The sequence below is a fragment of the Physella acuta genome, unplaced genomic scaffold, assembly GCF_028476545.2.
Source record: "Physella acuta isolate Inbredline_101_S28 unplaced genomic scaffold, ASM2847654v3 ptg000374l, whole genome shotgun sequence".
Lineage (NCBI taxonomy): Eukaryota > Metazoa > Mollusca > Gastropoda > Physidae > Physella > Physella acuta.
Window position 1 is genome coordinate 525,987 of NW_026731893.1, and position 26,128 is coordinate 552,114.

Below are 26,128 nucleotides of genomic sequence, written 5' to 3' on the forward strand. Positions count from 1 at the left end.
ATTAGCTATTATTCAGAAATCTATCATAACACTGCTACAGAAGAAAAAGATACTAGATAACTCTTGTGAAGTTGAAGTTAAAAAAAACAGCTTATACTAAAAACTTATTAATATAGAAACTAGTTCTCTATGTGTTGAGCCTTATCTATGTATCTGTATATAAAAAGTGAAATGGCAGCTCATTTTGGCTTATGTTTTTCTTTGCTTGATACAGCCGTTTTTTAAATAATGGAATCTTTCCCCTAAAACATTGAATTTTTAGAAACCTCTTACAAGTTTTGTAATATCTAAAAAAAGCTTTTTTAATGAAAAAGATCACACTATTTCTATTATTAAGGTTAGATAATCTAAGATTTTTTGCCCCAGGTTGTCACATAGAAATGTGTTAGGTTTTGCTCTGAAACCAATTGTTTGTAAGTAATCAATATGTTAACACACCTATAAACAACTTTTTATATGTTGAATACATTGTTATTCACTAAACGTTGTTTTTGGTATGAGCTGTTCTGTAAAAAGTGAATTACTGTAGATGTGTAATGCAATATATGGTGTCATTTCATCTTAAACATTCAGAAAGGGAACAGTGTTCATAATGTTTATTTTAAATAATAATAACCTATGGTGGTAAAGACTTATAAAAGACATCTGATTATTCCCCAATCAATAACAATGGCATAATGTTCATCTTTAAAGCTTTATGTAATGTATTTGTTGAGTTAAATGAGAATTGCTATTCAGAATGCTTCTTTTCTAAAGATAAAAGCATCTTGTATTACGCAGTGATTAAAAAGTATTTTTGTTAGTATTATAGATGTGATGTTCTTTACCAAATACAGCTATATTGTATTGAAAATTATATGCTTGTTTTGGTTGACTGAACAAATCCCTTTCTTGTTATTGGATATTTGATTTTGTTCATATTGACAAAATCACTTAAATGTACATAAATCCTTAAATAAATGTATTACAAACCAAAAGAGTTAACATAAATTTAGGTTTTTATTTCTATGTACTGTGTTTTTTTTACTACAACTTCTTGATTTTGGTGCTACTTTCAATTTTTAAACAGTTTTATTTGATTTGTTTAAAGTGAATTTAATTAAAAAACAGGAAGGTAAATTTTGGAATAACAGAACAAAATATAACTTTTTACCCAATGGACAGGTGTTCATTAAATCATTGTCAGGTATACCAATGTACAAATTGTTTAAAAATCTTTCATTTTATTATTTTTGAAAAAAAAATTATTAGTTTTGAAGGTATTTTTAACACCAGTTTAATTTTGATTTATTTAAATTCACTTTTATTGGAGATATCTTTGAACCTCAGTTATTGTTTAAATATTTATAATCCCGTTGAATTATGAAAAAAATAACTATTATGCATCTTGTCTGAGTTACTTAAACTTTACCTGCCTACTAATACTAACACTACTACTATAATCCTGACACTGTTTTAGATTATTTTAATCTAATTTCATCTTCTCTTATTGTTTATTGTTTCCATAATTTTTGGACTAATACTTGTAATGTTTTTATACGTCACAACGTTTAAATATAATAAGTCACATTTTGATCTAATTTTAAGTTTAGGATAGGTGTTAAATTATTCAAGTTCCCTGTTCTTCTAGTTTATTTGAGAAAAAGCTTATAGACCCTATTAAACAATTTCTTTTCTGCTCAGTGTCCAACTAATATATTTTATAAGCTTAACCATAACATCTGTGTTATTATATGCATCTTAATTTTCTTTGCATACGTACATGAGTTTATACATATGTGTTATGGTGTTGTTCACTTAGTCTCACTCTCGAATGTATACCAAAGTACGATCATTTTTATTTGTACGCATAATTTATTACAACACTTAAGAAGCAGTAATGTTATTTGTTAAAATCACAAATAATTTATATTTCTACAATCCATGTTGTGTTTTTTTTGTATGTGCTCAATGCTTCACATTATTTTACATTTTCACTTGCCGTCCTTTATAAGTTGCTGTTTAGTTGGAAGTTAATGATCTGCATAATTTATTTAGCTCACTCTATCCAATTAATGTTATTATTTATTAGTATTTAATAAGCAAGCTTGTGATTTAGGTTCTGTATTAAAAGCTGTTATGACGTATTATTCTAATTATTGAAAACAAAAACCTTTATTCCATGTCATTTATTAATTATTTTAGACTTGATTAATTTTCATTATATATTCACAGGTTAATTTTTTCAATAATTTACCATAACTTAACTTGATTAAGAGTGCATACATTTTAAAAATAATTGAGTCTAATTTTCAAACCGATCACTTCTTTTGTATTTTATATAGCGCTTAAACAAAAATATCTACAAAATAAAATTTGAATCAGTAAAAAAAAACAATGAGAAATTATTTTTAGATGTGTAAATGGGTCTACTTTTTCAAGCATTTCTATTTTTATAAAACAAACAAAATCAACCTGTAAGGTTTACTGTAAGAATTTTTAAAGGGTTCAATAAAATTGTTTTTTTAGTAGCCAGTTAATGCGGTATATATATAAAGTATGAGAGGGGGGGGAAACGAAAGTTTGAGGAGGGGGTGCAAATTAAAAGTTTGAAGGGGGGGTTGCATCGAAAATTTGTCCCGGGGTAAAAATTGGAAAACCCCCCCCCCCTTGAGATGATACTGGCTACGCCACTGGTTCTTGAGTCCACCCAGTTCTAATGGGTACTTGACTCACATTAGGGAAAGCAACAGTTGCTTGGCTTAGTGCTGACCACTGTCCCTTCATATGCCAAGGTTACAGAAACAGATGAACTCTACTTCCTTTGCAACCATTTTCCTGGAAATTCTCTTTTTAGTGTCCTTAGAAAAATATGACATACGCTACATTGTTGAGTGCTTCTTACATTATTTTTGTAAGGTTTAATGTTCAGTTTATTTTTGGTTGAAATTTGTTGTCATTTACATAAATTCTACCAGCATCAAATTAAGTTCATGTTTACGTTTTGTAATATGTTTCTTTGTGGATTTTTCAGGGAATATAGTTTGCTTTATTAAAACTCACTTTAAAAAAAATTTTAAAACACTATTTTTTTTTTAAATAGAAAATATATTTTGTCACTACATTATTTGATAACACTTAGTTTATTTGATTAAAAAAAATGGCTGCACTAAATGATTGGAAATACTGATTCTCACCCGCAGTTCAATCAAAATGTAATCAACTCGGAGATAAAATATAAGTCAGCTTGCTTTAGATCTCATTTAATTTATTTATGGTCACCTCCACACTTTTTGTGTGTTTTTTTTGTACTATTTTAAACTGACCCCTCATTTGTCTCTCCTACTCTGTATGTAATTATATTTTTATATTTAAGATCTTGAGAAGTCAGTTCAAATTTTTGCTTTAGTCTGCATAAAGACATTTTTTTTTTAAATTTTATTTAAGCATAGAGCTAAAACCAAAATTTTGTTAGCTCTTTAATATGTAAAATAAAATAGCGTAATTATTTCAACATTAAATTAGGCTTGTAGTTCTAAATACACATATATATAAATAGATTTTGTTTCTCAGTCTGATCTAATGTTTAGTGTTGATTTAAACTAATTACAGTATTTTTATCACGTTGTTTTCTATTTATCATGATAAAATAGCTTATGATTTACTAGTTAAATGTACATAGTTATTAATAACAAATTAATATTTAAAGACAAGATTTCAATTTTTTTGTTCAATTATGTTTATTCTTTTATCATAACATGTATACATAACAACAATGTATTGTCATTTATTTGAAACTAGAGTTATGTATAAAATAGTAGATTTTTGTATTTGAAATCTATTTAATCATATGTTCATGCTTACAGATTTGCTAATTAATCTAGTCACTATAATTTTCTTCTGTTTCATCTGTGACCTTGTAAAAATAAATTTCCACTTCTTTTTTTTTTCTTGAATATAAATTATTTAACGGGGCAATTAGAACAAAAAATATATTTATGCAAGCAAGAGCAAAGGCGGCTAGGCATAGTGCTGACTACACTATCCCTTCACATACCGAGGTCACTGAAACAGATGAACTCTACTTCATCTGCCCGTATGTGTCTTGGGCACAAACGGGAGAAGACGATGATGATGATTAATTTTTATGTAAAAGGGAGACAACCCATGTCCTTAAAATAAGGGAGACAAATAACACACTCATTGTCGAGATATATTTTATTGGAGAAATTAGATTTTATTGGAGAAATCAACTTCATGGGTTCTTTATTCTTAAATATTAAAAAAAAAAACCAACAACATAAGCATGTTTACTGACGTTTTGACACCACTTACTTCTTAACTATTCGTACAACTTCAATTATATTAAACCATTACTGAAAAGTAAACTTCAAGAATGTAAATTAAGGTTTATTTTATAAGCGTCATTCCACGTCGTTGCCTGCTCCCTAGAGTATCAATAGTTTCACTTCTTTAAACTATTCCTAAATGTTAAAAAAAAATAGTGTTTTTTCTTTTTAAAACTTGAATTTACAAAAAAAAAAAAAAAAAAAAAAAAAAAAAAAACTAGCTATGTCAAAATTGGCCCATGACATTCGGCCCCATTTAAACGACTCTCGACAATACTGCTTTTGGTCAAAAGGATCTGGTCAAATATCCACTCACAAAATCTTGACAATTTTCTCCGTCATTAGAGCCCGCATTAAGTGGGTGAGCGCCGTCAAAAAGGTTCCCTACCAAAGAGCTGAAGACCAAATGATTCGGATGATGCACCGTCAATATGACCCCGTCAAATCAACCCTCGACTAAACGACCCAGTCAAGATAGCCCCCGTCAAAACGGCCCCGACATATTGGCTCTAGTCAAATGGGCTCCCGTCATATTATTTCCCGACAAATGAATCGAATGACCACTATTGGCTTAAATGTAACCATTTAGTCCTACCTCCCCTAGCCAAAATGACATGGGCCTATATGTCGTGAGTCATAAAGACGGGGCTGTTTTGTCAGGAGACAAAATGACGGGAGCCTATTTGGCGGGAGTTGTAACAACGGGAGCCGTTTTTGTCGAGAGCCAAATGGAAGGGAGTTTATATGTCGGGAGACTAAATTACGGGAGCTTATTTGTCGGCAGTCTTATTGACTGGAGCCCCTTTTCGAGAGCCTATATCACGGGGTCCATTTGTCGCTGGTCCTTTTGACGGGGTCGATTTGACGGAACTCTTATGTCGGGGCCGTTTTGTCATTGACCGTTTAGACGCCGCACAGATGTGGATAAAGCAGGCAAACTGGCTGTCTATCACTCAAGAACTAGGCCCAAATTGGGTCAGTAAATGTGCTCTTTTTTTTTTCTTTTTTTTTGGTTTGAAATCGGTTTCCTGTTAAGCAAACAGCCGAGTTCTTAGATTTTAATAATGTAGTTCTGCTGTGATGAAAGCTACAGTGTTAACCTCTTGAGTGCCTAGCACTTCGCGTCAAATGCCCTTGCTTAGCCATAACATTAAGTTTTAGAGGACCAAACACAAGATAGGCCTACATCTAATGCCCGTGCTACTTAGCTTCAGCAATAATCCTTTGAGGGCCTAGCAATGCGTAAATACCTAACAACAACATTTTAATCTTTAGAAGACATAGCATTTTGAGGCTAATGACCATGGGGGGGGGGGGGGGGGGGGGGCTGACCGCACCGGGTGACAAGAGGTGCAAATCGAAAGTTTAAGGGGGGGGGGTGCAAATCGAAAATTGAAAGTTTGTCCCCGGAAAGGGTCGGGTGACACCATTAAGTGCCGCACCGGGTGACACCCGACCTCGCTACGCCACTGACCACACCATTAATCTTTAGAGGGCCTGACACTTAGCGTCAAAGACCCCGTGCTACCTAACAAAAATATTAATCTTTAGAATCATTTCGCGTCAAATGTCCGCGCTATCTAACCACACAATTAATCTTTAGAGTGCAGAACTACATAGCTGAGCTTTCAGGCGTTTGGTGCTGCTGAAAAATTTACACAAAGAAATGGTAACGACGTCAAATTTGCGTGAGAACTTCATTCTACCCCACCCACTTTCACATTCTTAGACACCACAAACCTCTACCCGACCACCGCTGCTGGTATGTAACATACTAGATCTAGATCTACACGCATAGAGAAGTCTTAGTCATCTACATTTGAAATAGCTGCAAACGTAGCCGTCATAAGTCTAATCGAGTCCGCATCATATCTGAACATATTGACTCCGAACAGAGTTTCTTCCAGGCATCTCTTCGAGGGGGGGGGGGGGGCTCCGCCCCCGAAGAAAGTCTACCCCTCCCCCCGAACGAAATGGAATTTATATAGTAAAAATATACTTTTACTAGTGTCCGCCCCCCCCCCCCCCCCCCCCGGAGAAAAAGTCTGGAAGAAACACGGACTCCAAATAACGATAAATTGAAAAAAAAAAACCCCACCATTAACGATTGACAGTTAAAAGTAAAAGCGTGCAAAAAAATGTAGGCCAACACCTATTTGGAATAGATAGTGTATTATTGCCTGGAATTTTGTTAAACTGAACTTCGTTTTGGTAGCCTGGTAACATTGTCCCATTAGGGCTGTTTCATTGAAACTTAGAATAGACAGCACAGAGTTGGTAATATGAAAGCAGAGTTTCTTCCAGGCATCTCTTCGGGGGGGGGGGGGGGGGGGGGGGCGAAGAAAGTCTACCCCCCCCCCCCTGAACTAGATGAAATTTATATAGTAAACGTACACTTTTACTAGTGTCCGACCCCCCCCCCCCCCCGGAGAAAAAAGTCTGGAAGAAACACAGGATGAACGCCGTCTGATTAATTTGACTTGATTTAGATCTAGATCTAGTCCTCTTTGCTCCTTAAGGAACATAGGGTCTCCACCATTTCCCTCCATTTTGAATTTGCTGAGGCAGAAGTTCTAAGCTGGGTTTTTGTGTGTGTACGATGTTGGTTCTGACAAAACCATCTCGGATCACTATCTAAAACAAGACAACAGACACTAACTAACGGCTGGGCGTTAAGCCGGGCAGATAATCCGATTAATATTTGTAACTGATGACTGTTCTATATAAACGTAAGAAATAAACCATGTTTACGCTAGTCTACATTGACTCAGGAAGATTAGTGCAAACGGGTCCGTGATGATTTTAGACCTGATTTAGGCCTACATTAAATAGATCAATAAAAGCTTGACTCGCAACAAACACCTAGCCTAGCCTATGAACTTTGCCTAGGATTCCCAACCCAGATCCAAATTTACCATACACAAGGAAGAGTTCAAGATTTGGCAGAAGACACATCCAGCCATCATTAAACAGTGGTAGATTTGCTATGTCAAAGTGGCACGGGGGGGGGGATAATTTGCGCAAATAATTTTCAAAAATATATCAAAGCATCTATTCGACATATTAGTACTGGTTCTTTGGGCCTACCGGGATTTGTCCCGGTGGCCCAATCCAACACTGCCTAACAAATAATGACAGATGTTGATTGTCAGTCACTGCATATAATAATGATCATAATACAGTAGAGAGCGTCATTGCTAAACCAGAAGCTTTTGAGTTCATATGTAGGTCAAAACCTGGTTTGGCTCAAGTCTGATTAGAAGCTTAGATTGTTCCATAGATATGTCGACATTTTCTAAGTTTTGATTATGGAACTTTGCAACCGTTAACCAGTTAATTTGATAAAAATCAAAATACATTTTCCAACACTCAACAATGGATCCATAGGAGGATGTGTGTATGAATGTCTAAGTGTGTATATCGGGGGGGGGGGGGTCCCGTTAGAGAAACCTTGACCGCATTTTAGTTGTATTTCATGTCTAATGGTAGATGTAAAAGACTTGCTATTATTGTGCTTACCGCGAGCTGGTTATTATTTATTCAACGCCTATTCAGTAATTATGTATAGACCCCATTACTTGATTATCAAAACGATAGAAAAAAAATGGGGGGAGGGGGGGAATACACAGCAATCCTTAATCCACGCACAAGTGATTGCATTTAATATAGTGAATTTCTAAAACGTCTATTGGACATGCAAACGATTCCATGACAATGTGAATAAAACGCTCTTTCTTAATGTTTTATCTATAAGTCAATTATATTATTCCCGATTTTAAGAAAACAGTTTGATTCCAAGGGTCAGACAATGAATGCATGGCTGAGACAGAGAATCTAGTCTAGATCTAGATCTATGTAATTCATTTATAGACGAAGGAACTGGGATAAAAACTGGGTCGCTGGACGCATGCGCAATACAATTGTCCCTCTTAGATGGCGGCGTCCATGGTCTTTTGAGCCATCTGAAGCGTGAGTGTTTGGCTGATATTAGACAAGCTTCGCGCTTAATGCTCGTAATTCGGTATGTTTTGAATTCTTTGGCTACTTTAAAATATTTTTATGGGCGTATCTATGCATGTTTTTGCACATATTTTGAGCATTCGGTCATTAAATTGGATACCAACAAGGACGTCAAAAAGCTGGCGAATGAAAACGGAGGAATATTGCCCATTTCGAGGCACTGCCACCGGTTGATGGTTAATTTCCGGAAAGAATAAATCAAAACCATAGTCAAGAATTATTTACTCCCTTAAAAATTTAACTCGGGGTCTAGATTTCTACATTTTTTAAGTTATACTACTGTCACATCTCTAACTTCGTGTTAATGGGCTAAGAAAATCATTCGCGCTGTCAAATTAATTTTACACACCTGGCAATCATTGATCGAGGTAGACTCTGCGCTACTCAAATCGCTCACCTAATGAGACCTAATGATTGCAATAAAGTAAAGTCTTCTAAGACCTAGATCTAGATTAGCAAGAATCTAGATTCTAAATATAGAGATCTTGACTCTAGCAGTCTAAATCTCTAGACTTCAGACCACAGGTTCCCAAACTGTGTATAACTCAGTCATGACTCAATGAACCCTGCCTTTATTAAATTTATTTTTAATTATATAATACAATATATTATTATTACAAACACAATTGCTGCGTAAAGACATGTAATTTAGACTTCAATTTATAGATCTAATAGACTGAAAATTATTCTACTTCTTTCGTTGCCATACAACTTGTTGTCAACATCAGAGACTTTACCTAACTGAAAGTTTTCTCAGCTAGACAGCACAGCATTGTTTCTCGTGGCAGTTCATGGGGCAGATAACTTTCATGTTAGCAATCATACCCTTTATCATCCAACCACTGTCCCATTCTATTTAAAGAATACAGCACAAAAGCTTGGATTCTGGTCACGAGTTCTACTTTTCTAAACTGCACTTGAAAAAATAAGATGTTTTTCTTTAAAGGGGGGTGGGGGGGTGTTGTCATGCTGGAAAAAACTGTACAACAACTGCAAGTAAAATAAATGAAAATCTGAAGAAAAAAAACTCTTCTTCCATAGAAAAAAAACAACTAAATAAATGAAATGTTAAGAATGACGAGGTTAAACAATAAAACAATTCTAAAGCCTTAATTTTCATTGTTTTTTCCTTTGCTAAAAAAAATTCTTTTTTCAATGGGGGGGGGGGGGGCTGTCACGGTAACTTAAGTAATATAAAAGAGGTGTCATCTCCTAAAATAAGTTTGGGAACCTGTGCTTTAGACTGCCAAGTCCTACGATAGCTCTAACCATAATTTCTGACATTAAAAATACAATACTACTAACACCTGTTAGCTGAATAGTCTATAGTTAGAAATCGATAATATCAATACCCCGATTCACGATCTAGGATCTAACTTTATCTGGATATAAAACTAACAGGAATTATTTCTAAATTCAAACAAAATCTAGATCTAGTAAATAGAGTATGTAGACTGTAAATCTAAAATAAAAATGTAGCCTAATAAATCTCTGTGCTTAAATATATAGATAAAAGTATTAAAAAACCCTATTTAATTTTTAAAAATTTCTGTTTTTTTTAAAAACCCTATTTAATTTTTAAAAATTTCTGTTTAAAAGATTAACAGCACAGAACTATGCCCAAAGCAAATGTATTTTGTACCCATGCTTTAAAATACTATTGATTCAAATTCAAAGTAATTGACCATTAAACCACCCTTTTAAAAATGATTTATAGTATTTTTTCTAAATTTTTATAGTTTGGAACTGTTAGTATTACTGGTACATAACTATTTTTTCAGGTATGGAGTCATCCCAGCCAGATGGTTTGGTGATGAAGTTAAAGGGTCAGGTAAATGATACAAAAGATTTGCCACTACTAGAAGGTAAACCTTGTTACAATGGTAAAGACTCAGAAGAGGAAGAATCAAAACCTGCTGACCAGGACTGTGCCGTATCCAAAGAGAACTCACCGCCCCAGCTGAGTCCCATTTCACCAGCTTCAAGTAGTGACACTGTAGACTTAGCTGAAAATGGTCTTCAGAAATGTAAAGAGAAGCCTGTATCCAAAGAAGAAAATATCGAAAATAGTGAAATTGTAGCAAAACTGCCTATAGAGGGGACCAGCTTTATTACAGAAAACAAAAATGAGGAATCGTCTGTAGAGAAACTGAACAATAAAGAGTTAACTAATACTGATTTAACAAATGCTACTCAGAATGTACCTACCACAGAATCATCTTCAAAAAATGCAATGGATTGTTCAGGGGATGCACCTGTTGTCAAAGTAGATTCTACTAAAGAACTAAGACAAACTGAGGCACCTGTGTTAGATGGCAAAGTTAGTCCAATAAATGAAACAAAAGACAAAAACACAGAGGACACAAACAATTTATTGACAGCTAGTAATAAAATTGTTGAAACTTCTACGGAGAAACATGAAACTGCAGATAAACCTGAAATCATTCCAACTCCAATGTTTGAGGACATTACTGAAGATGAAGATTCAGAAAATGATGAATCTTTGGAAAATATTGAATTGGAACTTGATGATTTAATTGAGCCTTTAGAACTATCGAAAAGTGGCTGCAGTAGTGATAAAGAAAAGTTTGAATTTTCCCCCAACGCTGAAACAGACAAAGATGTTCTTGTGCTTGATAACAATATTGTTAAAAGTAAGATTTTGGAAAACATAAACCAAAGCAGTGTTGAAAATATGGGAACTTCATCTGTGGCTGTGTCTGATGTTAAATCTACTGATACACTTGTATCAAATTCTGAAACATCAGTAAAAGAGGATGTGAGTGGTAAAGAAGTGCTTGGAACAACTGATGCTGTGATACAAGAAAACTGTCCTGACGTCAAAGAAAGAGAAGGTAAAGTTATACAACTGTCTGATTCTAAAGCAGTGAATGGGACAGCTGGAGCTCCTCAGGTTAAAAAACCAAAGGTCACCGCTAGAAAGTCAGGCAAACCCGAGTCTGTTCCCTTAAAAATAAACCTACACCCTATCAAAAACATTACAATGACATTGTCAGAAGTAGAAAAGGCCTTAGATTTCAATCCTGCTCGGGATCTAGAGAGTTCCAAACTGAAAAGCACAGAGAGCTCCAAAACAAACTACACATCCACAGACACTACGCCACTGGACTGCAGTTCAGAAAACAGTGCCTTAAAAAACATTGCAGGTTTAAAAAAGAAGAGGAGAAAGAAAACGTACGACTTCCCAGGGTGTAAGAAAAAGCCTAGAAAGTTGAAATCAGATGAGATGGAGAGCGTAGGCTCCTCAGCAGACAGTTTTTCTCTATCTGATGGAGATTTTCCAGACACTGATGTAAATAAAGAAGCTAGCTTTCAGGATAATGAGAGCTCTTCTCTACCAAAGAAACCTGAATCAGCTCTAGATATTCTAACCAAAAATGCCTATTTAGGTTTTACCAAAAAGCCTAAATCTTCAATTTCACCATCATCATTGTCTTCATCCACATCTTCAAAGCCCACATCTGGGAAAAGCAACAAAATAAGAACTGTCTTAGAAATGCTTCATGAAAGAAGCAGACAAAAAGCAGAATCAGAAGAAAAAAAGGCAGCTTCAACAACGCTTACAACTCTTAGTGTGACTTCTAATTCGACTACGACCACAACGACTATTGTAAGTATTTTTATAGTTGTTATTCTTAGAGGAACTCTAATAAATGAATGTTCTTACTTATCACCTCTAAGCATGTCATTCTTTATTAATTATAAAATTGAATTATATACTTGTAATTTGAAATTGCTTGAGTTGTTCAATTGATAACATTTTGACCATTATCTGTTATCATTATGCTGCTAATACAACATTCCAATCTATTTCCCAGCTTGTTTCTCCACCCCACAATAAACCTGTTGTAGAAGGTATGTACCATTATTGCTTTTCTTTGTTTAGTATAGCATACATTTTATTGTTTTCTGCTCTTAACAATTGCTCATTTATACTTTTTTTTTTTTAAGTATTTACTTTTTTATAGCTTAAGATTTATTGTGAATTTTGCCTCATTATTAAACATTTTTAAAAATACTTTTAGGTTTAAAAAGAAAAGGAACGCCAAGGAAACGCAGAGGTACAATCTTATTCTATTTAATTTTGGGATAAAAACAACTGGCTACACTAGGGCTCGGGTTATTTTTATATTGTGTTGTATGTTTCCCATCATATCACAATTTCCCATTGAATATTGTTGTTTGGCTGAGTGATATGATTCTGTTTATAAGACTTGGAGCAATTTGTCCACACATTATGATAAGTAATCCCTTAGCTTTAACTGAAGTTTTTAAAAAAAAGTTACATCATTCTACATTGCTTTATCAAAATTTAGCTTTTTATGTTTTCAAAGTTAAATGTGTTTTATCAAGTTCTCTGTATGCATGATAGTGGTTTTAAAAAAAAAAAGCACCTTAATTTCTTGAAGGGTAAATTATTTTCCATGATCTTAAATTGTTTTTCTGTGTTGTGGAGCTTTGATTGTTATTAATTAATATATTTAAAATATCTCACACATCACAATATAATATTTCAATTTTAAATCATCCTCACAAACTGCTTTTTAAATATAAGTTGTTAAAAATAATAATAGAACTTTGTGGAATGTAGTTTCCTTTATCAATGTAATTCCTGTCGGTGATTTGTTGAAGCAGTTGCAATAGATCTCTTACTTATTATTCAAGTATTACCTATATTCTAAGTTAGTTACACAAAAGGCATTTTGTTTTTGTTTGTTGTAGAGGAAGTTATTTGTCTGTCTGATTCAGATGACAGTGATGCAAAGAAAAATTCATTAGTTGAAGGTAATAATCTGAACTACTTATATACTCAGGCTAAACTTCTGGCATGCTAATACTCTTGCTAGATCACTGAAGGAACTGCAACATAAATAAACATCTTATATTTCAGTTGTAATACCTTAAAAATGTAAACATAATTTACTAAATTTCCAGGCTTGTTAGTAGTTACGGAACTAACTAGTAACACTGAGCTTTTTAATATGGTAGCTAAATCAGGTTTTTTCATATATTTGATGTCAGTTTGGTTTTGTATAAATTTATATAACTGCCTTTAATATTTTTGCATTAAATAGTAGTTATGGTCCACAAACAGCTGTATATGAATTGTTGCATTTGCATTAATTACACACTCACTTTTGATACTGTTGTCTTAGCTTTAAACACAACATAGTGTTAAATTTAAGGTTTAGTTTTTTGAGTGTTAGGAATAAGGAAATAACTAGTTAAATGGACACAGTTGTAAGCATGGACAGAAAAGCATTTTACAGAAAAGTTTCTCTGTACAGTAATGTTTTTCAAAACAGCCTGGTAATTTGATACAGTTCATTTTATATCTGAGCTCTCAATTTCAATCATCAAAGTTTGTCTAAGAATAAAGGCTTGACAATCCAGTTTTAGTATGATCTAATTTTGACATAATCATTACTATATAGAAACAAAACTAATTTAATTTACTATGTTATCTGAATGCCCTTAATTTTAAAAGTTAATTCTGAATGAGATGGCTTTAAATTTTACTTTTTTCTTACATGACAAGTTCTATTATGTATTGCATAGATGTGAACATTTATTTTACTTATTTTTATTTGACTTGTGATCCTACATGAATGAACATCAGTTACTGGTGTTTTTGGTAAACTGGAGTTAAAAACATTCAACTTTTAATTTATGCTAATGCGTCTGCTTGATATCACTAGTGGATTACTGCTTGTTTTCTATGTATCTATCCATATACTTATTTACTCACATTTTTCACATATTGTATATTGCCATACTCATTTGCTTAATTTTCTTTTTTTTTTGCATATAGTTTTGCCAGTATAAATTTCACACATACCGCATGAAGTATTATAATTGTTTATAACATATTTCTTCAACTTCTAGAACATGAAAAGTGTCAACACTTATGCATGTGTTCAATACATGCAGTAGAATTTTTTTTCCATATTAAAATAATTGTGACAAGTTATAACTTGATCTTTTTCATTTGAATTACTTTTTATGCTCATCTTCAGGCTAATAGTAGCCTCTATAAATAATATTCTTGATAGTAACATAACACAATGCAAAAACCTATGCAGAAGTTATCACAACTGTAATTATGTATTGTTATTTTTTCAAAATTTATTTCTTTTTAGAATTCTTATTTTCTTCTGATTAGCTATTGAATGAAATAATTTCATTATTTAAAGTTTTAAGAGCTTTCCTAAAAGAAAAGTTTAAAAAAAAATTATCAATTTAAAATAAGGAAAAATTTATCCGTTTCAGGAAAGAGGAAACGGGAATCTCTAGATGAAGTTTCACAAGCATCAAGCCCATCACCTCACAAGCCATCTCAGCATACAAAGAATAAGAATGTTAGCTCCACTTCACAGTCCCCAGTAGTCATGGTGGTCGCTCAGCACTCAGTGGCACCTGGCTTGCGGTCATTACTTCCTCGCCAGGCACCTGCCATGTCATCCAAAAGTGTTCAACCCCCAGCCAGCAATTTGCTCAATACTATTCCACTCATCTCCACGCTACCAATGGGGGCAAAGGCAATCAGTATAGCTAACCTACCTCCAGGTGTGGCAGTGCCCTTGGCCTCACTCCCTCAGGGAACCCAACAGGCGATGACATTTTTTGCACCTGTTCCAGCCGTAACAGCTATCCCTGTTTCTTTTTCACCTGGTCAGATGAGTGTCAATTCTCCAAAACAAGTGCATGCCACACATAAGACTGCTAGAGGTGGCTCAGTGCCATCATCACCATCTGGGAAATCTGCCAAAACATCTTTATCCCCTAGTCATACTAGCTCAGACTCACTGAGAGCTCTCCTGGTTGGGAAACCATACACTTTAGCCAGGGTCTCCTCAGCTAGTGCCACACAGCTGGCAACATCGCCCATGCTGTTTCAGATGGTAACCACATCTGGAGCCAGCCTAGTCCCCATATCAGCACAGCCTTTAACACTGACTCCTTCCTCTTCAAGTGTGGGTAACTCCATGCTCAAGCCTGCTTCAGCTGTTGCTGGGTCCAAGACCAGTTACTCTTTAATTAAATCGCATCCATCCAACCTGCCAAACGGTGTTTCCTGCTTAACCCCGCCAAAGACACCAGAAACAGACAGCTCATCAGAAGTGGTGGTTGCAGCATCTCTAAGCCGGGTTGGTATTCCTTCTCTACTTTTCACAGTACTAGCTTCAATTAATATATCAGTATAATTTTAAGCATTTTATATTCCTTATTGTAATCTAATACTATAATGGGCCACGTTCGCACATCTCTCTCTCTCTCTCTCTCTCTCTGTCCGCAAAAAATTTTCGCCGGACATCACGTCAGAAACGGCAGCGATATATGGAGAACTTTATACGGACTTTTGTTGAAAATAATATGTTAGATGTTTTAAATGTATAACCACAATTTTATTTCAAGAAGAAAAATAAAAAATCAAGGCGTATTCGAATATAGAGAAACAGTATTATTTATGCAACCGGAAAAGCATTAATAGATGTGTAAAAGAACGCATAAAACTGTGACGACACTATTGCTTACTAATGACGTCATCTGCCGTGTTTAGAATAAAAAAGAAATGAACTATTTCATTCAAATTTGATTTAGATCTACGTACACTATGAAATGTATACAATACAATTTTTCCGGCCTAAACTCATAACATTTATTTATACAAAATCTTTGTTTGGAACTGGCTAATTTGGGATAAAAAAAATTAATTTGATAGAATAGGCATATTCGCGTAAGTTAAGATTTTAAAATACGTTTTTCATTCTCTGTATTTTATAAGGTGCCTAAATAGCGGAGATGTGAGTGTACTATAAACCACGCAGGTGGTGCGGGTTCGAGACCCACCAAGTCAACTTGGTTAATGTATTTTTTTTAAAATTTTGCTCGGACTAAACTTAAAAAAAAAAATTCAATTAGGATTCTAGATCTAGATCTAGATTGTTGGGTGTCAGATATGGCACTTCCCGGCGCCGCAGGCGCTTCAAATTTGGCATGATCTTGCCTTGGGGCGACAGAGCACGGGGGCCGGTTGGCCGAAAAGTCTACGATGAAGGGGTCAAAACTGACCTCGACTGACCGGTACCTTATATGAGCTATAAATCGAAAAAAAATGTCCACGGAGGAACCTCTTCATAACTCTTGAGGTCGTAGACCGACCCTCGGGCGAATTAATTAAGCATTCAAATTCTCAATGTTTTCGAAAGCCTAAGCGAAGCTGGGCAGCATGCCTAGTAGTGATCTAATGTTAAATAATAACTAATTCCTCATTTATAAACAAAACAGCTGTAATTTCTTTCTCATTTTCAAAATGTATGTACACAGATTATTTTCCTGGTTCATGTCGGATTTATTACACACAACACTAATACTTACAAGTGTTTTTTGTTAAATTATTGTGGATGCTGAGGGATAAAAATATTTTTAAAAAAATTTCTTTTGAAATACAGCCAGTAGCTGGTCAGGTTGAAGACAGTGAAGTCATTCCTTTATGTTGCTGTAAAATAAATGGGGCTTCGTTTAATAAACTTTTCTCTGGTGTCACATACTGTCAAGCATTAGACACAGTTGATAATAAGGTATGTTTTACTTTTAATATTTTAAGTAAAATTATATCATTCAAGCTAGTGGATATTGAATCTTTAGTTTACTTTGTATTTTGATTATATTTTATGTCTTGTTATTGTTTGTGTCAGGTTTTAGGGTGCTGCAATAAAGTAACCAATACTCAGCTAGTGAGACCTGGTGTCAAGATTCCATTCATGGCAGTGTGTGAGGTACATCGCAGGCGACTTAAGCTCCATCAGTGCTGTCCAGGCTGTGGACACTTCTGTTCACAGGTAAACTTCTTTGACATTTTTTTTTTAAACATCAGTTATTAAACAATCTTGCAGCAACTTTATTCATCCTTGGGTTTTCATAACCTAAATATTACCTCTTAACTTTTATACTATTGTCTTTCATGAGAACAAATAAACATTATTTTTTTAAAGATACAGATAATACTATTTTATCAATCAAATTATAGGAGTGCCATTGATTTTATTTAATTCTTATTTTAGGGTAAATTTCAACAATGCAGGAAGGAAGGCAAATCATCAGTTCACAATTTTCACAAACAGTGCATGTTTTATAGAAGTGGTAAATATTACTGCCCCCACTGTGGGGAAGAGACAACTCAGTGTGAGGTGGAACTAAAGCTGAATGATCAGAAACCAGAGGAAGGGAAGGTCATACCACAGAGAGTGACCAAGAGGGATACAGAGTAAGTAGGTTATGGAGATATTTTTTATTCAGTTTAATAAAATAATTGTTAGGTTTATTATATAATGTTTTTTTTCTCTAGACGAAAGACTGCTAGACTTGGTTTTAGAAATTTTGTGAAGAGTAAGTCTACTAATGAACAGCCTAAGGAGACAATTTCTCTTTCAAACAATAAAGTAATCAACATCGGTAAGTTAGTTTTTGTATATTTATGGCTAGTACATTTAATTATTTTGAACCACAGCTGGTTTATATCTGCATTTAAAAATCAAACAATTACAAAAATTTAACATTATCCTTACAGGATCTTTACCATTGGGACCTGACCATCAAGCTCTTTCCAAACTTTGTCGTTGCACTGCAGAAGACAGGTACTTTTTTCTTTTATGAAACACATTGTTTTTAAACTCTAAAATTAGTGTAGAATTATGTAAGGAAAATATTTTCTTCTAAACTATTAAACTACATATTTTTAATGTACCTGAACTGGGCTCACATAGTTAAGTAATTTTTCTGTGTCACTTGTGTATATATATTTGCGAAATAATTGAATTGTTCACATCAAATATTTTCAACTTTAATCTACATAGTAAAAATTGTTTTAAGTCAAAAAGCATTTTTGTACGTTTTCATTACAGGCCTAAAAAATACAGAACTTTACCTAAAGACTTGTACACCCCAGCAATGGAAGGAGATTTGGAAAAAGTTTTCTATTTATTGAGTAAGTTTTTTTTTAACTATAGCTAAATTATATTTAACTTTCTTGTGTACAAAATTTGAAAAATTTATAATAATATTTTTGAAAAGATAAAATTGTGCAATAATTCAAAGCTCAGTCTTTCAGTGATTAAGCTGTACGTGTTTAACCTTAGAATGAACCATGTTCACACTTATAAAAAAAGACTTTAAATATTGCAGTGGATGGTGTGGATCCCAATAAGCGTTATGAAGATCATGATGATCAGACAGCAATGCATGCCGCAGCAATCTCTGGAAGTCTTGCTACAGTGTTTATTCTTGAACAGGTGATTACTTTTTTAACTAATTATATAACAGTTGAAAGTATGGATGAGTGAGTTGTAACTTAATATTTAAAACTGTTTAACCTTCTTTAATATATTAATTTGAATACATGAACTATTTTTTTTTAATTAGGAGAACGTTGTTGGTTTTTTTTAAAAAATATTTTCACTCTTATTTCTTAACACCAATTGTTAGACTGTCCCTGCATCATTAAAGGTTGTTGACTATAGGTATGCATCACAAAGTGCCATATTGGATTTTTCTGTCCTTTGTGTCTCATGCTGGTGCTAGAGTATAAATTCAGGGAGTTCCATAATACATCATACATTGTGACTGTTTTTACCCTCTGAAAACATTTATGACTTTACGTTGGCCAAACTATTTTTTATGTTAATGACTAGCATTAAGTAGTGGTTGATTATACACATTTTGTTAGGCAAAGGTAATATTGTTCAGTGAACTTTTTCTAATAAAAGCACCAGAGGCACATAAACACTACTATAAATTAACACCCCTAATGTTTTCCATTGAAAAATAATTTTTATGTCTAGTATGGTGCTGAGATCCATGCCCAAGATAGAACTTTACGAACGCCTATGATGTGTGCAGCTGAAAATGGAAATCTTAATGTTGTTCAGTTTCTTATAAAAGCTGGAGCTAAAGTTGAAGATAGGGTGAGTTATTACACTGTTTAATCTTAATAATGTTTCTAGAATGTTTGAATTTTGCCATAATAAGTTGGTATAACATTTTATTCTCTGTTCTGATTGTTAGGGAGAAGATGGTATGACAAGTCTACACTATGCAGCAAAGGCAGGCTATATTGATATTATCCAACACATTTTAGAAGCAGATAAACTGGATATTAATATACAGGTACATGTTTGTATAATTAACTATTAAATGAGCAAAAATATATTAACAATGGGTAATTAGCAATTTTGATGCAAGAGTCGTATGCAATTTTTTTTTTTTTAAATTTTTTTTTTAAATAACTTTAAAAATTGATTTAATCACATTTACTGTTAACATTCAAATGTCCTTCATCTAGAAGTAAATTTAGGGGAGGTAACTACACTGGATATTTTTTTGCATCAAACTTCTTTTGTTTCATCATGACTTGTTTATTACCTACCTTCATAATACTTGAACGCTCTTAGATATAATTTTCTATGTTTAACTAGTGGTTTTCTTTTTTATCATTATTTTACTTTAAATCATAATACAGTTAGCTTGATAGTCATTCTTACAGAGGTCAAATTTGGGTTTTGCTGATATTAAAAATAATTTTTTTCAGGATGACGGAGGATGGACACCTATCATTTGGGCAACTGAATCGCAATTGGCTGACATTGTCAGATATCTATTGAAACAAGGGGGAGACCCTAATAAAAAAGATAATGTATGTTTGAAATAATTTCAATGCCACTTAAAATTAATCCTTGAACACTGTTTAGCGTACCAATAAGTGAAACATTTTTGAGTAAGGCATTCCAATCAAGAATGTTCTAATTTTTACATTATTTCATACGTTATGTTGTAGGCTATTTAGATTGTTGATTCTTTGAATGTACAGGAAGAAAATACTGGACTTCATTGGGCAGCTTTTTCTGGAAGTTTAGAAATAGCTGAGATGTTTATAGATATGGGCTGTGAGATTGATGCTATCAATGAGCATGGAGATAGACCTCTGTAAGTACTCCACAATTATGAATTGAAATCCAAATACCATTGTTTTACTTTGTTAACATTATAGGTGTTTGTCTTATATTCTAAGATTTTATAACTAGTCTGATTCTTGTTACAGTCATATAGCTGCCAGGCAGGACCATTATGATATAGTTGTGTAAGTCAAGTCCATTTTCTTTTTTACAACTAGTTTCTATGAAATTGTTTTTTAATAGTAGAGCACATGAATACTAACTTTGATGCTTAATTTTTTCTCTTAGCTTATTACTGGCACGGGGTGCTGATGTTGATACAAAAAACAATAAGGATGAGACACCTGTTGATGTAAGCTAAATCTAGATATCTATAAGTTGTTAAAGTAATTAAAATCGTTTAATTTTTTCAGTATGAGGTTAAAATGTTAAGATTACCTAATACAAAATGTGCCGTAGAAGTTAAAAATTATCCATGCATGATTTTTACAGTGCTGTGTGAACAAGGCTGGACAAGTATGGATGGCATTGAAAGTTAATCAACAGTTAAGGAGCTTTGCTGCAAGAAAACTTATACAACCAGAGAGGCTTGTTGAAAGGTTGGTTTCTTTGTAGTCCATGTAACTTGCAGCTCTGACATAGTTTGAATTACAGTTCTGTTGGTGGCATGTCATATAACCTGCAGAGCAGATAGAGTTGTAGTTCTGTCATTATTAATGTATTATTTGAGCCATCATTTTGCTTAATGGTTGCTAGTTTTAAAGGTTTTGACTATTTATATGCATCACAAAGTGCCATACTGGATGTTTTCTATCCTTTGTGTCTCATGCTGGTGCTAGAGTATATATTCAGGGAGTTTCATAATGCCTCATTTTATTGTGGGCCTTTGTTACAACTTGAGAACAATCTTCTATTAACTTAAATGTTAACTATGAAAACTTTGTGGCCCATGCGGAAGTAACACAAAAGCAATATATATGTAGAAAGTGTGTCTTAAACACAATTATAATATCTAGTTTCAAACGGTTTTGTGATAAATTCATACCAAATTTAAGAAAAGAAGTTTCTGTAAAATGAGAACATTTATATGTAGGCCTAAATTAAAGCACTTTCATTACTAAATTATTTTTTTATGTATTTTTAATATATTGAAAAGTTGATGGTCGATGTATTGTAATTTCTCAATAAACGCTAATACTTGTACATAGAGTCATATATTTTTTACTTGGCTACCATATTATCATGTAGACTTGCTTATATAATTAGTTTTTTTTTCATCAGGGATATCACAATGGGAAGGGAGAAGAATCCAATTGCTTGTGTGAATTCAGAAGATTCTGAACCATGTCCAACAGATTACTTGTATGTAACAGAAAACGTAGAGACAAGCCCTCTCAACATTAACTATGTTATAACTAGTCTACAGGTAAATATTGCTCTCTGCAGACTCATACAATCAAGTTAGAGACATTTTCTTACACATTCTAGTAAAAAAAATTTATGGTAAAAAGGTTAGGCTATTTTTCTCTTTTTTTTCTTCACAGAGTTGTAGATGTAAAGATGATTGCTCTTCCATGTACTGTGTATGTGGTCGCAGTAGCATCAAATGCTGGTATGATAAGGTAACTTTGGAATTATTTTTTTATTACTCTATACTGCATTAAAATAAGTTTGCTTACATTTCTCTGATAATTTTTAACTTAATTCAATGTCATTGCTTTTACTCATTTAAAATATTTATTACATATCCAGTTTTCTATATTGTCTAAAATTTTGTTTTTAAAGATGGGCCATTTTCTGGAAGAGGTGAATCTGTTGGAACCACCATTAGTGTTTGAATGTAATAGGGCTTGTAGATGCTGGGTTAATTGTAATAACAGAGTTGTCCAAAATGGAATTACGTAAGTATTTTTAATCTTAAAAATAGCAGTTTTTTTTCTCATGCATAATTTTTTGGTATTAAATTATAATTTTTATTCAAATAATTAGCCATTTTATTATCATTTTCTGTAATTATTTTTGTAATGTGCGCTTTTATGAATACAGCCCTAATTGTTTGCTACTTTACTGTACACAGGTGTAGACTACAGATGTTTAGAACAAATGGTCGTGGCTGGGGAGTGAGAACTCTTATGGACATACCCCGAGGGACTTTTGTTTGCGAGTAGGATGCTTTAATAATTATAATTTAAAGAAAAGATTAGTCAACTTAGTGCTTGTTGGTTACTAGTTGACTATTTACATGCATCACAAAGTGCCATACTGGATGTTTTCTGTCCTTTGTGTCTCATGCTGGTGCTAGAGTAAAAATTCAGGGAGTTTCATAATGACTCATTTTATTTTGGGCCTGTGTAACAACTTGAGAACATCTTATATCATGTAAGCTGTGTCAGCTACATTAACTAAACTAATCAACACTGATGTAACTAATTAAAAGTTTTTACCACTCACACATCCATGTATATATGCAGATCAAAGTTTTTTTAGACTAATTTAATAAAATTAAGTTTGAAAAGGAATTTCAGTCAGTTCTGAGTATAGATAAATTATAAAATAATCAGTCTGTGTAGGTTGATTTTAAGTGAAAGCCACAAAAATGAGATAAAAAATGGCTGTTAGTTACCCAACTTAAGTTAAATGCATTGCTCATTAAACTCATCTAATACATGATGGTATGTAAATCATCTAATGTGAACAAATGTGTTGTTATAGGTACATTGGTGAGTTGATATCTGATTCAGAAGCTGACAGGAGAGAAGACGACTCATATTTATTTGATTTGGACAATAAGGTATTTCAAATTTTCTCTTACCTCAGTTATTGGTATTTATTTTTTTATACCTTTAATATACTAAACTGAACATATTAACTTGGTAAAGTTTGTTTTTCTGTATGTGCTGTTTTATATACCATATAATTAGAGAGAAAAAAAAATTATTTGAATTTTATTGTTGACTTTTCAGGACGGAGACACTTACTGTATAGATGCTCGTAAATATGGGAACATAAGTCGTTTTATCAACCATCTTTGTGAGCCCAATTTGATCCCTGTGAAGGTGTTTGTGGAACACCAGGACCTGCGCTTCCCCAGGATATGTCTGTTTTCTTCTAGGGAAATAAAAGCTTATGAAGAACTAGGGTAAGTCTTTGAGGTTCATGTGAAGAGAAACTGTTGATTTGGTACCATGTGTAAATCAGAAAGGTTATGCAGTGTGTTATTAAAGTGAAGTTGCAATTTTTAAAAATTTGAAATAAATAATTCTTAATTACAAGTTCAATTATCTGTAAATAGCTTTCAATCTTGATTTAACTTTTTTAGTTAACTATGTTCTCAGTGTTTTGGTGTTAAATGTAATTTTAATAACATTTTATAAATGTATTTGACAACTGTTTTTTCCCCCAATTCTTTTAGGTTTGATTATGGTGAAAAGTTCTGGATGATCAAATGGAAACACTTCACATGTGCATGCAAATCAGCCAAATGTAAATACTCCAGCGAGACCATAAAGAAAACGCTAGCAGATTACAAACTGCGTTACCCAGATGAAGTGGTGGATGTGTGAGGACCCAGCTGGAGCATCTAGTTGGTGTCTTCTGGCTAGCTTAACTTGTAAGCTCAAACTGTGATTTAGATTTATACACTTGTTCATAAGTAGACATTCTTACAGTGGTGTACTTTTACTTAAACATTCATCTTGTCTAATACATAACTAACCATTGTTCAGACTGAAATTTTGATAGCAGAGATAATGTTTGTGTTCATGTACTTGTTGTTGTAAGTTGAATAACATTGTTGGAAGCTTCAGACTTTGGTACTGAAGATATAGTGCTACATAAGACTTTGTTTAACTGCTTAGTCAATATATTTTTGAGATCATTACTTCATTTTCCAATTGCTGGTTCAAAGAATTGCTTTTATTCCCTTTTTGTTTACAGAGTTTTAAAAACGATTAAATATGACACATTATATATACAACAAATTGTATTTGGTACCAATGATTTTAGGTTGGTTTTTTTTTTTTTAATGTAAAGTAGGATATAAATTATTTGTACATAAACAATGAAATACTAAAAATTTGAACAGGTGCAAGATGTATGGTTTTTAAAAGGATTTTAAAATAGAGCAATTTATGACACAAATTAAACCACAGAAATCCCATTATTATATACTTGCCAAATAATTTGAAAACTGATTACTAGCTATTAATATTAAAACTGAATTAGTCTTTTTAAATTATTAGTATTTTTATGTGACCATCAAAATTTTGATATAAAATGTGTGAATGATTTTAGAATTTAAAATGTAAGCTTGAGCAGCAAACTTCTTTTGAATGAATGCTTTAGAGAGTTTGTTCTTGCTTTCCATTAAACTTTCTGAATTCATCACACTAAACAGCTGTAAAGGTGCTTTGATTGTACACTGTCGAGATATTTGTGTATAGCAGTCATTAGACTTGGACTAATCATTAGTTCCTTAGAAACTCTCATCTTGCATGCCATTGATTTTTTGTACTAATGAAATACCACTTGTTGGACCTTCCTTGAACTTGACAGCATTTTATCATGAGAGATATGAGCATCAGCATTATGTTGTTTGCCACCTTGCTGACTTACTCTCTCCGTCACTCATCATCTGTTAGAACAGTGGGTTCATTTTTAGGGCTTTTGTTTAAAATAGATGTGATATTTCTTTCTATTAGTAAAACAATAAGTTATTAGTATTTGACTATTTACTATACAAGCATGTTTCTATAGCCAGTATTGTTGTTAAAAATCAGAATGAAACGATTAGGCCCGAAAGCTAATCAGATTTCTTAAAACTGGTTAACATACTATTTCAGCAGTGCTAGCTATATAAATGTGTTGGTTGGTTGATTAAATATTAAGTGGCTGTTATACATTATGAAGCCTACTTTTTAAACTAGTATAACATACCGATTAGTAGCTAGTAATGAAATGTTCAATAATGAAATTTCTACCTCAGTTCATTTTTGTTTTCTATTGCATTCTATGGTTAATGTGGTAGCAGTTTTAACTGCAATACCAATAAAGAAATCTTCTTGGTGTTTGGGAATTTGCTATCTTCAAAACAAAAAAGTGGCATTTTTTTTAATTGGCTAAGCTCTTACTTTTAAACTTGTAATGGAATTTTTACTTACGTTTGTGTTTTAAAATTTTTAATGTAAGCTCCATAGGAACTGAGAAGTCTTGTAGAGATTACCCTGGCAGCATTGATTTTTATGTTAGCAAGTTTATAATTTTATGTTAAACCCTGATCCACATCAAACATTTTTTGTCATTCACATGCATGGTTTTTCTTTTTTTTTTTTAAGTCGTAACTTTGTTGGGCAACTCATTTCACATTGTATATTCTTATTGTAATATTACATCTTTACTTCATGACCACCTCTTCTTTCCATTTTCTTACCTTAAGCTTTGCTCAGATGTTCACATTATAAATTTATAGTAGAATACTTGAATGATTTTCTAATGCTTAAACAGTGTCATTGATACCATTTGTATACTGTACATAAAATCTAAACATTATGTCTTGTTACACTGCCTTGCATGAACAATAGTAACCTATTGTCAGTTTCGTTTTTCTTTTTACAAAATAATGTACAAGAACATTTATATTTTCCTAAATATAATGGCTCCTGTTGTTGTAAGCAAGATAGATTTTTGACAGTTTATGGACTAGTAGCAAGGTATTGTGAAGTGGTTGGTGTAAATAATTAAACTATATGATGAATTGTTGTCCATAGTTGGGTATATTTGTAATGAAATTCTCCATCCTTGAAATACAAT

The 26,128-nt window shown here is 33.0% G+C and overlaps 1 protein-coding gene across 1 annotated transcript; it reads left to right on the plus strand.

Annotated features, from left to right (window-relative positions):
* Positions 1 to 8,247: 8,247 nt before the first annotated feature.
* Positions 8,248 to 25,772, plus strand: LOC131941845 (serine-rich adhesin for platelets). The gene is made up of 27 exons (XM_059301408.1): positions 8,248 to 8,349; positions 10,130 to 11,979; positions 12,188 to 12,224; positions 12,395 to 12,430; positions 13,092 to 13,154; positions 14,640 to 15,517; positions 16,823 to 16,951; positions 17,069 to 17,212; positions 17,435 to 17,637; positions 17,719 to 17,825; positions 17,941 to 18,007; positions 18,275 to 18,357; positions 18,555 to 18,661; positions 19,211 to 19,333; positions 19,434 to 19,535; positions 19,957 to 20,061; positions 20,236 to 20,351; positions 20,467 to 20,505; positions 20,609 to 20,672; positions 20,813 to 20,919; positions 21,602 to 21,746; positions 21,865 to 21,942; positions 22,106 to 22,221; positions 22,398 to 22,484; positions 23,033 to 23,111; positions 23,284 to 23,459; positions 23,733 to 25,772. Exons 2-27 carry the CDS (start codon positions 10,132 to 10,134, stop codon positions 23,881 to 23,883), a joined length of 5,190 nt encoding a protein of 1,729 aa, XP_059157391.1. The 5' UTR covers positions 8,248 to 8,349; positions 10,130 to 10,131; the 3' UTR covers positions 23,884 to 25,772.
* The last annotated feature ends 356 nt before the right edge of the window (positions 25,773 to 26,128 follow it).

Coding starts and splice junctions, on each gene's coding strand:
- LOC131941845 (XM_059301408.1), top strand. CDS start 10,132: ATGGAGTCATCCCAGCCAGATGGTTTGGTGATGAAGTTAAAGGGTCAG. Junction 12,225..12,394: donor CAATAAACCTGTTGTAGAAG/GTATGTACCATT, acceptor AAATACTTTTAG/GTTTAAAAAGAAAAGGAACG. Junction 20,673..20,812: donor AGGATGAGACACCTGTTGAT/GTAAGCTAAATC, acceptor TGATTTTTACAG/TGCTGTGTGAACAAGGCTGG.